Source organism: Thermobia domestica, chromosome 2, assembly GCF_964235325.1.
Source record: "Thermobia domestica chromosome 2, izTheDome1.hap1.1, whole genome shotgun sequence".
Classification (NCBI taxonomy): Eukaryota; Metazoa; Arthropoda; class Insecta; order Zygentoma; family Lepismatidae; genus Thermobia; species Thermobia domestica.
The window spans coordinates 2,961,802-2,980,183 of record NC_137455.1 but is presented as its reverse complement, the minus strand read 5'-3'; the positions used below and the strand labels follow the sequence as shown (position 1 = coordinate 2,980,183).

The window sequence follows — 18,382 nt, the reverse complement described above, 5'->3', positions numbered from 1 at the left end:
AATTGTAACATATTTTAGGGGTTAAATTCCAAAGTTGGGCGTCCGTTTCCAGCGAATTTTTTAAAATTTACAGGAAATATATGGATAATTTGATCGTTTGTGTGCTTGATAATATATAAGAGTCTCGAAAAATCTGTTTATTTGTTATATATAAGCGGTTATAAACATGGGACTATATGGCGAGCGGAGGGAACTACTTGGCGCAAGGTAACCGAACAGTTGCATTGTGGGAAAGAAACGAGCATTTATGTTACCAACATGGCGAATGTACAAGGGCAATGAACTAGCAGTTTTAACATTTCTGAAGGAATACATTGATAACGACCAAAATCTTTTAAAAGTTTGTGAAGAGCACAGATTAATGAACCTAATAAGAAATTGCAGAAAGTGCGAAAAGGAGATAACAATGAAAAAACTTGACGAAAGCGGACGCCCAACTTCGGAATATATGCCTATTTTAGAAACAATTGCTGGACCCCTTCTGCTATACATTAGCCATGTGTTTGTTCCAGTAGCTGGTTAACTAGTTATGGCGTTAACATGTTCGTGCCCTGTGCAAGGCTTATTCTTCCTTCGAATTATTACATCATATTTTTAAAATAACGCACACTATTTTATTGTTACTTCTTAAAATTAATTATATGACTAAAATAATGGGTTAAGTTTAGAGTTACCCCTCCGCTTTTTATAAAAATCAGGAAAATTTACAGGAGAAATGAGGTAAGAAATGATAATTTGAAGTTTTTATTTGATGTTTAGGAATGTAAGTTCGCCAGGAGAGTTATGTTTAATACGAGAAAAGATATGTGGAAGTTAGTACTATTTTCCGGATGCGGAAGCATTGCGGAAGGTTTCAGCAGCATGGTAGTTGTAAATATGGCGAATATGGCGAACAGGTGTAACGGATGCGCAAATATAATGAAGAAAACCTTTTAAATTTTTGTGAAACACACGGAGGACTGAAATTAAGTGAAATGTAACAATGTTTAATACTTTAAGCACTGTTTTTTGTATGTTGCAAAGTCCAAGGGCAACTTCAGACTGGAGGGGCAACTCTAAACTTAAGCCAAAATAATTTCACCTTTCAGTTTACAATATTAGAATAGCCTTCAATTTGTGATTTTAATGTATGTTACTCAACGACACTTCACAAACATCAGTGTACAAACAGCCGTAGTCATGGCAACGAACTCCTCACTCTTCTTCTTCTTTCTTCTCTCCAGAGTCATTAACTGTTACAAAAATACGTGCCTCAAACATAAATTCATAGATGCTACAAGTATAGAATCGTTTCATATATACTTCCCAAGGAGGATTTTTGATATTGAAACTAAATTGTCTACGTGTTAATGGTCCTACGTCCTAATGGTGCTGGTTTAATTTTTGCGCACCACATTTTTTAAGATTTACAGATAAAATTCAATACTTTGCATCAAAAGACATATTTATAAGGATATGGGCCGCGGTGGCTCAGTGGTAGAGCGTTCACCTCTGGTGCTTGGGGTCCCGGGTTCGATCCCAGCCCCCGCCAAGTGAACTTTGTGGTGGACAAACACCGTGTGCGTGGGTTTTCTCGGGGTTCTCCCGTTTCCTCCAACTTTCTTCTTTCCACCATTTCATTCATTTCTCATCTTCACCGTCTCCTTTAGCCTAACCGGCATAACCGTGGGACGTAAAACTCAAAGATTTCATTTCATTTCATATTTATAAGGAACAAATTTCTGGAAGCAATAAAATTAAATATAAAGTAATACACCTCTATTTTTATGGTTAACTCGTTCGCTGCCACTTGACACCATATAGCGTCATTCATACCTATTGCTGTGTGCCATTGACACCATTTGGCGTCAAGAGGTAGTTTTCATTGTAGCCATTCTCTGTAAAATGACACGTAGGTATTAGGCAAGTTTTAGACGGAAGCATTTATCGTAGCAGACGTGCTGCCAAAAATTTCATATAATATTCTATGGCATCAAAAGTATATGGTGTTTTTAAACGGTAGCATTTTGATAAGCATCTGTCGTGACATAGCAAACAAATCCCTCTAGAAGAGCGCACTTATGACTCCGAAATTAAGCGTGAGATACAGTGACGACGCCAGAGGGGGGGCAAGGGGGGCGAGCGCCCCCTACTAGCTACTTCTGCCCCCCTGACTGCCACCTAGACTGCCCCCCCAGACTCCTACAATCTTTAAACATTCTACATGTAGTATTTTATATCAGTATCATAACCAATCTCATCGTCAAATTGTAGTCTACTTTCCATGCATTTACCCATGTGGCAGATTAGTCCTCAAGCTTTCTTGTTTGAGTGTCTGTATGCACGCATACTTCTGTTTTCTAATTTAGCGCTTTTGAGGTAAATTTTAGTTGTACTTCTTTCTTATGATTTTTAATTATTGTGCCTAGCGAACAATACTAGATTTGGTTGATTAGTTTTCTTCTCACTGGATCAACTTCCAAGGGAACAAAAGAAAGGTAAAAACAGTTACGTAACTTGTTTGTATTTTGAAGTTTTCAGTTTCATATTTTGTTTTATTTAAAGGTTCTATATTTCTTTTTTCTGAAACAGTATTCTCGGCTTTCAATATTCAGAGGATGTGCTTATAACAGCTTAGTTTGCAACTATCAGGGCTTAATTTTTGAAGGGAATAAAAAGAGTTGTTTTCCCTTCCTGCAAATGATAATAATAAATTTATGGAATTAAATTGATTCCCAATAAAACGTATTGTCACATGCTGATCTTTAGTTAGTAATTGGTTTATACTAGTGCTCCCTTACCTATTTTGTTTCAAAGTACTGACGTGACGTCTACCATATTGACTAGGAACTGCTGAAAAATTCGTAGCCCAACCCAGGAGTGCACATGGAATGGTGAAGTTTTACTTCTTCTACACTTCCCCCGGAGTCAATATACCACCTTGTACAGTGCTCCAGTTTTTGCAGGAAAGTTAAAAAAATCTGAAGATTTCCTCGCACCACTGTTCGTAGCACTACCCCTATCAGATCTAAAATGACGTCCTTTCAAGTGTTATTTAAGTTTGGAAAATAAGTACACGTAATAGTTAGACGGAGCTAAATCTGCGGAATAAGAATGATGATCTAGACATTGAAATCCTAGATTATGCAATGTCAGTTGTGTTCGCAGGGGCTTGATGGACAGGTGTCCTCTCCTGAAGGAACAGCATTCCATTCTTTTCATTTTCCGCGGCGTTGAACTTCGAATTTTTCTTTCAGTTTTGTAAGTTATGCAGAGATTCTGGATTAAATATCTGACTGTAGCGGAGGTAGTCTACCACTACGACTCCAAACTTATCCCAGAAGAATGTTGCAAACAGTTTCTCAACCTAATTCTGTGTCTTGAACTTCTTGGGGCGAGGGAGAAATGAGTGCTACTACTCCATTGACTGTTGTTTTGTTTCAGGATCATAGTGGTAGAACCATATTTCGTCTATGGTTGCTATTCGTGAGCGAAATTGATCAACATTACGGTCAAATGGGAAGAAGACTTTTCTTAATGCCGTCACTCTTTTATTCTCCTGACAGATTTTTTGGGAACCCATTATGCCGAGAACTTGCGCATACCCAAGTCATTCTGAATTATGCTACCGACGCGTTCCAAAGAAATGCCCACAATCTCTGACACAAGTTTTGTTGAGAAGGTAAAAACGAGGTGAGAGGTTTTTCTGAGAAAGCGAGGTGCAGCCAGACCTCAGACTATAATAAATATATCGTGAGTTTACTATACACTTTAAAAACCATATAAATAATAGCTTAAATTATTTTTGTCACTCAAAACCTGGGATGGCCTAGGCCCTCCGGCCCCGGGCTATATCCACCACTGGCTGAAATGCTGTAATTTTCAAGAATAATGTCTCAAATTGCATCCATGATTTCGGGAAGAGTCATTGCTTTTAATCATTATGGATGTAAAGCATAATTTGTTGAGAAATCGCCACGTTTATACTAAGCCACTTACTCCTTCACCACTGTATTTAACGGAGGTGAGTCAGGTCGTGTTTCACTGATTTCCTAATTAATTTACTTCAGTGACTTCCCTTGGTGGAACAAACATGTTATAACAGTTAGGATCTGGATGTTCGTAAAATTGTGTTTGGGCACACATAATCACTTCAGAGGCCTGAGAAACAATAAGAATTACATTATTAATATGAAAATTTGAATTTGTATATACATACAGAGAGATGTTTTTCTAAACTACATTTCATTTTTCTACCTAGTACCTACACTCATGGATTGGACTACGACATTTTCAGCAGCTCCTCGTAAATATTCTCTCTCTCTCTCTCTCTCTCTCTCTCTCTCTCTCTCTACATATATATATATATATATATATATATATATATATATATATATATATATATATATATATATATATATATATATATATATATAGAGAGAGAGAGAGAGAGAGAGAGAGAGACGTAGCATATAGTACTAGACGCATGTGTTACTTGTAGCATACGCGAAAGTAATTCAATTTATGTTTAGGCTTCAAAAGTTTCATTGAAAAATATTTCATGTGCAGACATTACTTATTTGTTAGTTACAAATTTTACTTGAAATAAGTTTAATTTATAATCATATAGGTCTAAAATGAAAACAGCAACGAAATACACAATGTAATGTAAAATAAGTCAAATTTTAGGTATGGCAAATAGACCCCCCCGAAAATGTATCTGCCCCTCCTTTGCCCCCCTAAGAACTTAAAACTGGCGTCGTCACTGATGAGATAGCTAAAGCTATAGTAATTTAACAACAGTTCTCGCCGGTCATATTAAAAAACGAAAATCACAAAGAAGTATGTGCGCAAAGAGCATCCCTATTCCAACTCATTTTTCTTTATTACAATTCAATTTCCCACACAAAACAACGAGCATGGATATTTGGCACAAAATCTTTCGCTTCTTTTTAACACACCATGGCGCTGCAATCGGACCAGAAATGCTGGGGAAAATGCTACGAAATAGAGCAGGTTCTATCGACAAGAAATGCCATAGGATATGCCATGGCATGGGAAGTGCTATAGCATTTGCTACTTTATACTTGATACGATTTTTGCTACGAGAAATGCTGCGATAAATGCTTCCGTCTAAAACTAGCCTTAGAGGTCTGCACGAGTGTAGGACAAAATCCAAGAGGTCAAAATCCAAGCTAAATTCTGGCAAGGCGGACAAAATCCAAGCGGATAAAATCCAAGTAACAGTATAATGTGCGTAGCTGTGGTATGTGCCTGTGAACACCCTAATTAAATTGTATGTTTGTTTCTTTCTTCAATTGTCATGCATTCTAAAGTTTTATCTGTAATTCTTCAATTTATTGAAATAATATTTCATTTACATTTAAAGAGCTGAAAATCCAATAAAATATGTAAGATTGACACAGTAAGAGTGCAGACGAGCTTTAATTACTCATAAAATAGTCTGGTCACTGCTAGGACATGCCCAGGTGAATCCAATTTAGGGTGATCAGAAATATTTTGACTAAAAAGAGTATACTCACATAAATTAACCAGAAAATGAAAGCACTGGCTAATATCAGAGATCACAAATAACAGCAAAGCAGCCCAGTCTTAAAAAGAGTACACTACTTACTTAATTCTATTATATTTATTGAGAATTAAAAAATAAAATTAAATTGATATAATTTAGGTATAAAAAATACTTCTCTACCCTCAAAGTATCTACTTCAGTTACAATTGTCAAAATAACCAATAATATATACATTTTCATTTAGTTTGTCTAGACACATTTTCACATTTCGATTTTCTAGATAACACTTTTACATTATTTAATTCACACACATTATTAAAAATACACACTTCATATTTCATAATTATTTGTTTCGAAAAATACATAAAACACTACCAACAAACAAATCAAGACTTCTGTATGCCACCTCATAAGAATTGAATTAAAATACTCCAATGATTGGTCTCACAATAATATGCTGAGGTCTTAAATGTATTATACTGTATATATATTGAGAAGAAAATACATACTTTTATAATGTATTTGTACACATAATATTTTTACATACTTTCATATGGATGGATAAGTAATTAAAGCTCATCTGCACTCTTACTGTGACAATCTTACATATTTTATTGGATTTTCAGTTCTTTAAAAGTAAATAAAATGTTATTTCAATAAATTGAAGAATTACAGATAAAACTTTAGAATGCATGACAATTGAAGAAAGAAACATACAATTTAATTAGGGTGTTCACAGGAACATATCACAGCTGTGAACATGATACTGTTCTTTGGATTTTATCCGCTTGGATTTTGTCCGCCTTGTCAGAATTTAGCTTGGATTTTGTCCTCTTGGATTTTGTCCGCTTGGATTTTGTCCTCTTGGATTTTATCCGCTTGGATTTTGTCCTCGTCCCGGTCTGCACGGGCTCAGTTCGATCCCTTGGGCATAAGCCCGACCCAGCCCTCGGGCCTACAAAGTATATATCACTTCGGGCCCGGGCTGGGCTCGGACAGTAAATTTTTAAATATACAACCATATTTCTCGGGCCTAACTTTGTAAATATACTGTACAACGATATTTACTGGACCGTTCTTTCTGGAGAATTTTAAAGCACAAGCGCAAAATTAAAGTTGTAATTGCTGTAAATAAAAATACAATTTTGCGTTAATGATTAAGTTTCTGTAAGTCGGGCTTATTTCGGGCACATTTGATTATCACACGCGCTTAAGGCGGTCTCGGACTAAATGCGAAAACAAATTTCGACTTGAGTCGGGTGTCACATTATAAATTCACGGGCAGGGCCGGGGCTGGGCTAAAAATTCCGGGCCATGCAGACCTCAAGGAGGTATAAATTTTTTATACTCTGGTGGCACACAGTGTTGGTCTCGCAGTGATGCCAACCTGGAACAATATTAAATCCCATGTCGAGAGGCAAAAAATCCCATTTTACGGGCGAATTTCCTACGTTATACTAATGAAAAGTATGCTGTAACATTAAAAATTAAATTTCTATGTGTTAGTCACTTTTTACAATATCTAAATGAATAAGCCGTAAATTTCGATCTTCTCGAAAAATCCCATATATGCTGCTTATTATCCCTTTCCGAGAAAATAAGGAAAAATTACCACGATATGGTATTTTCCCACAGGGTGATATCACTGTGGCCTGGTCATTTTCTGTAGTGTGCTTGATTTCCGCTAGATGTAGCTACTTTGTTGCAAAAGGCTAAATGTTGCAAAAGTGTAGGTGGCACATTCAGTTTGGGTTAAAGTTCGTAGTTTGAGGGAAATATCCCCAATCTTGGGAAATGTCATAGGTAAATTTAACAAAAAGGGAAAAAGGGATGTTTTTGACAAAACGTGAAAATACAGGGAAATTCTGACTGATTGACCTATTTTTCTATGTTATTCAGAAATAAACCAATGCAATAGCAATAGTTTTGTGTGTCTGTTCAAAGTATAGCATAATTTGGACCCATTGTTGGCTGAGTGCATTTGTGTGTGTGTATTTTTTTTGTTTAAAAAAACAAGTGAAGGAGATGAGTTGATTTTGAGTTTAACGTCTCTTTCAACAGTGAGGCTATGTGAAACGGGACCTACTGATTAAAGTTGAGTTTGAACAACATGAGCTCGCCCCGGGAATCGAACCTCTGTCTCTTATGCCAAAGTCGCGTATGCCACGAAACTCACAATGAAGGAAAAGTAAAAACAAAAGAAGCAAAAAAAAAAAAAAAAAAAACAAATGAATAAAGCATATGCTTGGCACTAGTATAGCTAAATTAATCTTATCACATAACTTCTGTTATAGGAATTTGATACTCAACGAACGAGGGAAAAATTATAAGAAAAGGGAAAATTTTGTGTCAGTCAAGGGAAATTTTCTTTAGGAAGCCTATCAACACTGGTTGGGATACTGAAATCAAGCTGGCAGCAAAAGATTTAAAGTGTACGGTTACTAATGTAAAATCCTTACAAGTGCTTTACTAAGGATAAAATAAGTGAGTGCATATGAAATATGACTCTATTAGAAGCTATTTTCCACAGGCGATGTATTTCTGCACAGTGTACAGATGTTATATTTTATATTTACAAGTGGAACGCTACTAGTATGAAACCATGACAAGTGCTTATGATGGCCCTATTGAATTTTAACTATGGCATCTTGCAGAGTTCTTAGTTGTCCCAATGGGCATACCTCATTTCATAGAAATCTTTAGGCTCCCTCCGAAATAACTTTCCCCAAATTTTCTCTAAAATAACTTTCACCGAAGTTGAAATAGGTAAATCACTTTGTCGCACCTTAAAACTGGATGTCTATATCATTTCATTTAAATCGTTACGCAAAATCTTTAGAATCATAGTGCTAAATTTCTCAAAAGCGCTCGCAAATAAATTCTCAAGATGAACTGCTTCAGAGATGTTGCAGAGGATCATGTTGCTGATGGTATTTGACGTCTTCCACATCGATGACAGCGTGCTGGGGAGAATGCGAGAGATTATTTCGAGGGTTTGTGATAGTCTGACAAGTTTTTTGTAACATCGATGTCAGCGTGCTGTGGACGTGCGGAAAATTATTTTGAGGGTTTATCACAATGAAAAGAATTTTTGTAATATCGGCATTAATACATGTATATGTCGCAGGATTGCTTGGGTTCTCTGTCATGATTCCTATCAACAAAATATCCATTATGGATACTCTTTCAATTGTAGATACATTTTTAATACATCCTTCGATTGTCAAAATATTGCTGAGTTGCCTCCCCCAGCCCTCGTATATTCCCTTCTAGCTCTCAAAAATGGTAGATATATCCAGTTTCACAGAAATTGTTAGCACTGCAAGTCAGTTTTTCCGAATTCCTCTAAATGTCTCTCCCGAAGTTGAGACCTAGTAAACTCACTTTGACGCATTTGAAAATAGATTCATCTAATATTATTAAAATTGATAACATTGTTTGTAGGGATGCGCACGAGACGAGTCGAAACAGAATTTTCCTGACAAAATTCGAGTCGAGACACAGCTCTCCCAATAGAAAAGAGTACATTTTTCGAGTCGAGACATCACTTTTACAGCACGTTTTCGAGACGAGACAGCCTCAAATCTTGTCTCGTGCGCATCCCTAATTGTTTGACTGCACATTACTGTAGTCAATAGGTTTGCTCCTCCACCGTTGTTTCACATATAATTGAAATGAAATCTTTGAGTTTACGTCCCACGATTATATCGACTAGGCTAAAGGAGACGGCGATGACGAGAAATGAAGGAAATGGTGGAACGAAAAAAGTAGGAGGAAACGGGAGAACCCCGAAGAAACCCATGCACACGGCGTTTGCCCACGAGAGATTAAAAGAGGGTCTGCTGAATATTTTTCAAATTTTATTTACATATTTCGTGACGTTGAACATTATTTTATTATGTTCTCACACTTGGGGTATTTGTAATGCAAAATAAGCACTTTCAGGTAAAACTTCGAATATGATTTTGCTTCGTGTGTCCCTCAATGATGTTACCAAGCTCTTACAAAGAACACTTCTTAAAACAGATGTGAGATCCTTTCCCCACATATAATCTTGGATACTCTTAACTTGAGTTTTGTACATCTGTTATTATCAGTGGCGCTCGAAGAAAATTTTCTAAGGGGACATCTCCATGGTTGTTATATTATCTGGTATTTCTGGTATATTTGGTATTTCTGGTATATTTAATATACGTGGTTTGTTATATTATGTATACACTTTCGTGAGCCAGAAGGAATCCTGGGTCCCCTTGCTCCCCTTCGAGCACCCATGGTTACTATGTTTTCTGTGTAAGACAATATAGGGACAAGATACGCATCCTTAACGCGGAAAACCCAAGTTCGATCCCCGGTAGGAGTTACGTGGTTCGGATTCCATGTTAAGTTGTAGGACCATGTCTCATATAGTCTCGCTGCTGAAAGGGACACGAAAATCCCTTAGAGACAGCAATCAAGATATTAAATTTATGATGCAACCATTTGGAGAAAGAAAAATACAATTCTTCTAACACAGAGAGCGGTTTCATTCATTTCAGTGAACAGCATTTTTCTGATGATGTCACTGAAAGTATGATCGAAGATCTGAGATAATTGGTATGTTTTCCGAGTTTTCCTTTTGAGAAACTGGATGAAAATTCCATTTCTAGAGTCGGAATATGAACTTCCTTCTGTCGAAGATAAGTATATGGAGCTGTCTTGTAACTTCGTATACAAAATGATGTTTCCTTCGGTATCGTTACTGGAATTTTTATTTTGAGTCTAATGCTGTTCATTCTAAAATTTCTCAAAGAGGTGTAAGAGAAATGTTGCCATTTGCTATTAGGTCTATATGTCTGTGTGAGGAAACATTTTCTCATCTTGTAATATGAACACCAGGTACAGGGACAGACTTAACGTGAAATCGGATCTATGTTTGAAATTCTCCAGTTTGAATTTGGACATACATAGGCTGACATCTGAAAGATAGTCTTAGGCACCATATTATGTGAACGTTGAATTTATATTATTACGCTTGATATGATCTATTTTTCGAACATCTCTGTTTATACCAGTTACTGTTTATACCAGTTATTGTTACATATCATACATTTACATGTAATATTTCAATTTATCGTTTCATTTTTATTATATGTAAGATACATCTAAAAAGTTTTGATTTCACAGTGAGCTGCAGGGAATTAACAGTAGCTGCACAGGATCCTGAACGTGAGAAAGATTGGGAAACACTGCTTTAGTGTGTTTTTATTTTGGCTGTCTTCTAAAGCAAATGCGTAGGCTACTAACGTTCCACGATGGCGACAAATGACAATTAAAACCTTGATTAATCAATTGTGACGACATGTAATATGAGACAGAGCTCTTTCTACAGAAATAGTTCTTCTTCCGAGGCATTATTTTCATCACATCTTCTTGATATCAAATAGTTTCAACTCTTTGTCTCGTGGGTATTCCTGCTAGTCAAAATCTGACAGAGTATATTCCAGTACCTATTCCAGTAATACGAGGCACGTCCATGAAATAAGTGTATTAGGGCCCTCGCGGCTGAGGAAATTCGTTATTGCTATGTTGGCTACACTGCCGTATAGCTTAGTTTCTAACCTTTCCAGCGACCCCAACCACGCGTCAGTACCAGAACTGCGGCCACAGTAACATCTCCCGTGAAAGATGTCGATAAAATCTGTCACCAAATACGAGATTCGCAGCGTTATCCGTTATCTCGTTGTGAAGGGAAAATCTTCGTCTGAAGTTTTTAACGAGATCAAATCAGTTTATGACGAAGGAGTTATGAATCATATGAGTGTGTTTAAATGGTGCCGGGAATTTAAAAGCGGTCGTACTGATGTACACGATTTGCAAAGGAGTCGACTTTGACTTATTCGCTTGTTGAAAACATTGAGGAAGCTGTTCGTGAGAACCGCAGATTGATTTTGGATGAACTTTTGGTGATGTTGTCACAAATCTTCAGATCTCTGCTGCATGAGACTATAACACAAACACTCGGATTTCATAAACTCTGTGCAAAGTGAGTCTCAAAACAGTTGACAGAGCAGCACAAATTGAATCGAATTGCAAGCTGCGAAAAGTTTTGCGAGCAGTATGAACTAGAAGGTGATGATTTCCTGCACTCAATTGTGACAGGGAAACTTGGGTTGTCCGCCTTCAGACTCCCTGAGGAAGTGAAGACTTGAGCAAAAGAGGTGGCGGTAGACTTCTTTAACCAAGGCATAAAAAAAAAAACTATCCCTCGTCTCACTAGGTGCATCGAGAGGGATGGTGACTACCTGGAAATATAGTACACTTATGTTTTGGACTTGTTTCGTATCCATACGAAAGAACAGGTCAAGAAAGAAACATATAATTCAATTAAAAATACAATTTCAAAACAGAACACTGGGGAATTGGTTTGATCTTCTAGAGATTGGATTTCGTGCACAATACAGCTAGAGTAGAGATTAGGCATAATACAAAGCAAAGATACTCACTGAAGCTAAAACATAGAGAATGAAAGATGTTTTATTTTATGGTTTTATAATGAGTCTTTATTTTAATTTTTATTATTTTACGATATGAATGATTATATTTTAAGACTGACAACACTTTGATTAAAAAAAAATACCTATACTCGTATATTTTGTATTTTATAAAATAAAAATGTTTTTGATATATATTTTTAAATAGTAGGCCTAATGTTTACTACTATGTCACTTGGAACAAAATTAACATTTTATTTATATTTCAGAAAGAAAAAAAAATTGTAATCAAAGATGAATGAATTAAAGGAATTTTATTTGAGCATTCCTTTCATAACAAGATGGTGGCTTACTTTAACAGTAGCTGTTTCAGTCATCGCAAGATTTCATCTTGTCGACCCATATTACCTGGTTTTACTTCACAGACCTCTTTTTAATAATTTTCAGGTAAGTTATCAGTTTCGTACACATCCACAGTTCTCAATGTCTCATACCTTGCACAGCTTTTAAATCTTGGACCTCTACAGGGTAGTTCTCTTTCATGAACAAGTGGAAAAAGCGCGCGCTTCCTGTGATCATGCTTCAGTTTTTGGTTACTTGTAAGCGTGCTTATCTGGCACACAAACCGGATTCCACTCAAAACAACAGGTTCCGTCTGTACTGAAAAAAGGTTCTTTAATCACCAAGGAGTCCTTGTAGTTGCCCGTTGGCCTAGTATCGTGCGTTTTTTGGTGTGTGTGTGTGTGATAGCATGCTTGATTTAGGATGAACATATACGGAATAATTATTTCTTGAATAACTGTATCGTGTATACTCTTTTGTCTCTACCGTATGTTCTTTCAGTAGTTTGCATTCCCTTGCTATATCCTTTGACACCCCTGTAAGAAGGCACACTTTGAGAAACTAACATACTGTAGGCCTACATGGGTGGACCAGCAAGGTGAACATTTGGTATGAAAGATGTAAATCAAATGATGAGCGGAAAATATTTATAGCACATTACTAAAGTTTCAATGCTATTTTGGTACTAGTTATTGCTAAGATATTCAATGGGCCAGTGGCAGTATCTTTGGGCCTACCACCACCCTAACGTATATACAGAGTGATCACAAAGTCCTATTACCCTCTATGTATTACATAGCTGCTAATGTATTGTACATTACCTATATCTTTTATCCCATATCTGCAAGATTGAGGACTGCTATGTCGTGTATGGTCCCAGCAAGATGGAGCACCAGCCCATATCCCACGAGGGTCACTACGAAAGTTTTTAGACACGCATTGTTGTGGCATAGTATTTGAATTCCAAGAATTGGGTTCGGTAGTGGTATCCAGAGCGAAGAAGCGAAGCAAGTTTCAACTCGCCTCACTTATCGGCGTGGCCGTATCGCCTTCACTTGTTTGTTGATGTGAGCAGTATTCGGCCGTCTAGAATGGAGCTCGAAAGGGAACATTTTCGGGCAATGATCCTTTACGATTTCAAAAGTGATTTGAACGAGACACAAAGCCTTGACCGTTTGCATGGAGCATTTGGGGACCTTGCTCCTTCCCGTGCTACAATTTTTCGGTGGTTTGGTGAATTCAGAAGAGGCTGGACATCGCTTAAAGATGAAGAGAGAGCTGGACGCCCGGCAACAGTTGTGCCAGATGAAAACATTGCCGCTGTGGAACAAATGATTCGAGAATATCCTCGAACAACTTTCAAGGACATTGAATCTACAGTGAACATTGGATCGCCAGCAGTAACAAAAATTCTTCATGATCATCTTCACCTCAGGAAGGTTTCATCTCGTTGGGTTCCTCACACTTTGACTGAACAGCAAAAGCGCATGCGTGTGGAATGGTGTGAAGAAATGTTGCAAGATTTGATGGAGGTTGTTCAATATTTGATTTTGAAAAAAAAAATTACACTAATATAATAAGGATGGTAGTTTGGGAACTGGGCTCGTGTACAACCCCTCTTATACAGAGGTTGTTCAGCCTGTGTTTGGCCGATTTCGTTCCTTCCCCCTCCCGGGTAGAATGGACTCACCCGACTTGGCTCGTGGCGTCCTGCAGTGTTGTGCAGTGGCTTCCTGGGAACGGAGTTGTTTTTCCGCGCGGACGACAATAACGCACAAAACAAGACCATTGTTGTGAGTGTTGTGTTAAATTTGTTTCCAAGTGTGTGGGGTTCCCGCTCTGTGACCAAAATGCCGCCCAAACTAAGCCGGTTTTGGGAAGGCTATGTTGCGGCTCTTTATGACGCCCACTTTAGTGTTTCTGTCATTAGAAAACAGTGCAAGAAAAATGGTTGCAACATCAGTTTAAGGGGAATAAAAAATGTTATTAAAAATACAAGGGCAACGAAGCTCCACCACTTGGATCACCAACGAAGTTGCCTAGGAAGCGGGAATGCATCAAGGCCACCTCCACCATGCAGAGGAAACTTCGCAAAATTGCAATGCAAGAAAATCCGCCAAACACAAAGGTGTATGGCTAATCGTCTTGACGTGTCTTTGGGGACTGTGAGATGGACGTTACACCATCAACTCAAGCTGGAAAAAGTCATGAAAGCTCGCGGCCATCTTCTCACGGATGCCCACCAAAAGGAACGAAAGTGTAACGCCCGGAAGCTGTACGAACGGCATCTGGCAAAACAAAGGTGGATGTACGTCGTAACGCTCGATGAAGCATGGATTTACCTTTCCGACTGCGGCAAACCGAGAACCATCATATACCGAGAGAAAGGCGCCAAGAACTTCAGAAGGTGGGTCCTTATCTGTAAAGAATCCTTCCCAAAAGAGTTCATGGTCGTTACTGGCTACTGTTACCTAGGTAAACTGAAGATTCCTAGGGTGGCGAAGAACTGCAAAATAAATTCGCAGTATTTTGCGGCCGATCTACGAGCATGAGATTCCAACAATGTACGGAAATGACGCCAATCTGGTGCGCATTCACATGGACAAGGCCTCATCACATATCTCACGATCGTTCCTCGCATTCTACAGGGAGATGGGGGAGGCAAGGTGTATAAGGTGATACCTTTCAATGAGGTACCTGTTAAGTCTCCAGATGCAAGTCTTATGTACTATTGTGGATTTGGATTGCTGAAGCGGGCTTTGGGAAAACGACGTGTGACAACTGTGGAAGGACTTTGGAAAGCTGTGCAAAAGGAATGGGACAAGATTCCCTTCCCAGTTCTTCAGAGAAGCCTATTACAGTGGAAATTACGCTGTCGGGCTATTGTTAGGAACCAAGGGAAACACATCGAGAACTTACGGACCTGGCACCATGGATTCTTCTAAATTTTGTAGGTAAGTCGAAATTGGCCAAATGTAGACGGAACAACCTCTGTATTTTCACACTGTGTATAATAGAGAGCAGCAAATTCACCATCTCCTACTCCCAAATAAACGTTCCATTTTCAGTGTAACATTCAGCACCTTCAGTTGAATATACACTGTTCTTTGTGCAAATTTTAACACGAGGGAAGACACGTGAGCATAACAAAATTTATACCACAGGTACATAACATGACTTCACAGAAATAATCACAGTTGGAGAACTGTACATCTCTAAACTTCAAAAGGCAGAAGCCTTCACACACTGCAATCGGAGTCTGCATACGTCATGGGGGGAAAAGTAAAATAGCCATTGAGTGTATTCCTGAAGAAAACACCTCCCACACTGCTTCTACGCAAGTTCACAAGACATTCACCCTGTCTAGTGGTGAATCGCGATGACCAACGTGCTTTATAAATGTTCAATGGGCGATATATTAGGCGACTGTATAAGCCAGGAAGATAGTAGTACCTGTTTCCTTCGAAGAAAACTTACATATTCTGGATTAAATGTGCCCAAACACTGTTCTGCTGAAATATGTAGTCAGAGATGTCTTAAGTTAGGACGGTTTCTGTAACTGTGTGATGTACCGGTCACTAGTGATATTTTTTAATGTATAGCAGTCAAGGTCGCATGTAGTATCCTCAAACGCTGTAGCTAATCACACCTGCCGTTCGACCACATGATGTTTGACAATCAATGCTGGGAGATTGTGCTCACCACAATACTGTCTGACGCGTATGTGCCTATCGGTGTAGGCCATGTCGAAGTGGGACTCGTCTGAACGCTACCATCTGTCACTCAGCACCCTGGCGATGGTGTTCGTTCTCTTACTGTATTGCGAGGCATTTATAATTTTAGGTTAATGGAAGATGGCACAAAGGTATTCCAGCGTAGCGTTCAGCAGTTGTTGTAGAACCGTGACCCCAGCAGTGTTTCTTCCAGAAAAAAATGTTCCGGGGGACACACACTTAGTATTCGAAGGGGTACTGCTGGTACTATTCTATTTATTATTATATTATAGATGTATTATATTGCTCTCCTCCGGGGGCTCACTCTGGGAGCTCCGGGGGTCACTGCCTCCCCAAAACACGTCTGAAAGAAACACTGGACACCAGTTTCTGTGCCTCAGCATTGGATGATGATATACGATCCGTACGGTCATGGAGATATTTCGAGGACCACTGGCAGATCGTCGCTGAGTAGGTTCCCTTCTGTCTGTTGCTTCCACGCACGCATCACTATCGTGGCGGAATGTCCGGGACTAGCACGAAATTTTACTGAACGAAAAATCGATCTCCCAGATAAATACTGGAAGTTTCGGCATAATATTATTCTTCCTAGATATTGCAATTTTCATGAACAGCGGTGTATTTTTATACGTCAAAGAAACAGCAGTCAAAGTTATCCGTTCGTTTTGAACTTTAAGATAAACGACTATGTACTTTTGTGAGGATTGTAGAATGCTAGAAAATCATAGTGAAAAATAAGCACTTAATTGTTTCAAAAATCAGTTCTTAATTTATCGTGAGTTCAGCGATTAGCAAGGACAGGACACTATTGTTATCTGAATGATTGAATATGATACAAAATTAAAAATATTTATGGCTAGCAAAGTAGTTTTAATAACACGTTAATAATATCTTTAATTAAGAATTTCTCGATAATTACTCGAATTTAAGACGTCCTCGAATCTAAGAAGCACCCCGATTGCTCTGGATTAAATTAAGGAAAAATAGTAATGTTCCATTCTTATTGTTACTAAAGCGTTCTTTGATATTGGTCATGTTTGGTGAATTTTATATATCCCTCTTCCCTCCCCGTGTTGCGGGCACGGCATGATAAAAATTACTCCAGGCCCGAATGTCATGTATGTTGAAAATTTGACCGAGATCGATCGGGAGGTTCAAGAGTTATTAAGTTTTATTCGTTTTCATATATTTACCCTCCTCCTCTCTCCATTCCCTAACTTCTACCATCAAGAGCTCCCTCGTGGTTAAGCGGTTAGCGTACGCGCCTTTGGCGTGGGAGACCCGGGTTCGATTCCCGGCGGGAGCTCATGTGGTTCGGATTCCACGTTAATCAGTAGGTCCACGTCTCATATAGCCTCGCTGCTGAAAGGGACGCTAAACTAAAATCAACTCAACTCAACTTCTACCATCAAAATGAAATGATAAAAAAAGTTCCCAAGTTCGAAGTTCATCTATGTTGAAAATTTGATTGAGATCGATTGGGTGGTTTAAGAGTTATTAACTCACGAACATGGTCACTTTTATTTTTACATTTATTGATTTTTGTATATCTCCCCCTCTTCCCCATCCCCTACGTTATTCTGTGAAAGCGAATAGCTAAAAACACTCCCAGGCCAGAACTGCATGTGCGTCAAAAATTTTGATCGAGATCGGTCTGGTGGTTCAAGAGATTAGAGTCACAAATATAGTCACTTTCAATTTGGATCTGTTTTTTTTTTTTTTTTGGTTCACAGACACCGCTATTAATAGATAAATATAACTTTTGTACCCTAAAGATTTTACAAATAATGACTACAATTTTAAAACTTTGTTCTGTAAAACAAAACCCTTTCATTAGTGTTCTTCAATTTATTGAGACTTTGCTTCTTAACTTACCAACACATCTTTTGTCTCGTGGAATCGGTTTCCCGCGTTTTTAGTTTTAGTGATGTTTCCAAAATATTCCGTTGTTTGTTTAATTCCAGTTACAAAATACTTTTGTTCTATTTAAGATGGTTTGATACACAAAATGCTCATATCAGTAAGCAGTTGTTTGTTGGAGTTTTAGCATTCCCTTTCCAGGACCGAGGCTATATGATACGTGAGCCTATATTTTAAGGTGAAACCGTCTAAAGGCTCTGCCCAGGGAATCGAATCCAGAACCCCGTGCTCCAAAGGTACGCGAGAACCACTAGACTAGCAGACAGGGTACCATATCACTAAGGTTGTTAATTTCGACGCTTTCTTGGTTTTATTGCTTATTGATTTTTATGGGAGTTCGTTAACTTTCAACTAAGATAGAACTTTCTTGTAAGATCAAGAATGTTTTTTAGAAACTACTCTTA

The 18,382-nt window shown here is 38.1% G+C and overlaps 2 protein-coding genes across 2 annotated transcripts in view; one reads left to right on the top strand and one right to left on the bottom strand.

The window, feature by feature from the left end:
• The window catches only part of Gas8 (Growth arrest specific protein 8), a 66,506-nt gene extending 65,290 nt beyond the window's left edge, over positions 1-1,216 (bottom strand). The window contains exon 1 of the mRNA XM_081738201.1: positions 1,082-1,216. The gene's annotated coding sequence lies outside the window, so the exon portion shown is untranslated. The remainder of the gene's footprint in view (positions 1-1,081) is intronic.
• Positions 1-18,382, top strand: part of LOC145669859 (derlin-1-like) — a 45,785-nt gene that overhangs the window by 4,467 nt on the left and 22,936 nt on the right. The window contains exon 2 of the mRNA XM_081738206.1: positions 12,252-12,429. Within this exon, the coding sequence (XP_081594332.1) occupies positions 12,277-12,429 (153 nt within the window). The 5' untranslated portion in view covers positions 12,252-12,276. The remainder of the gene's footprint in view (positions 1-12,251; positions 12,430-18,382) is intronic.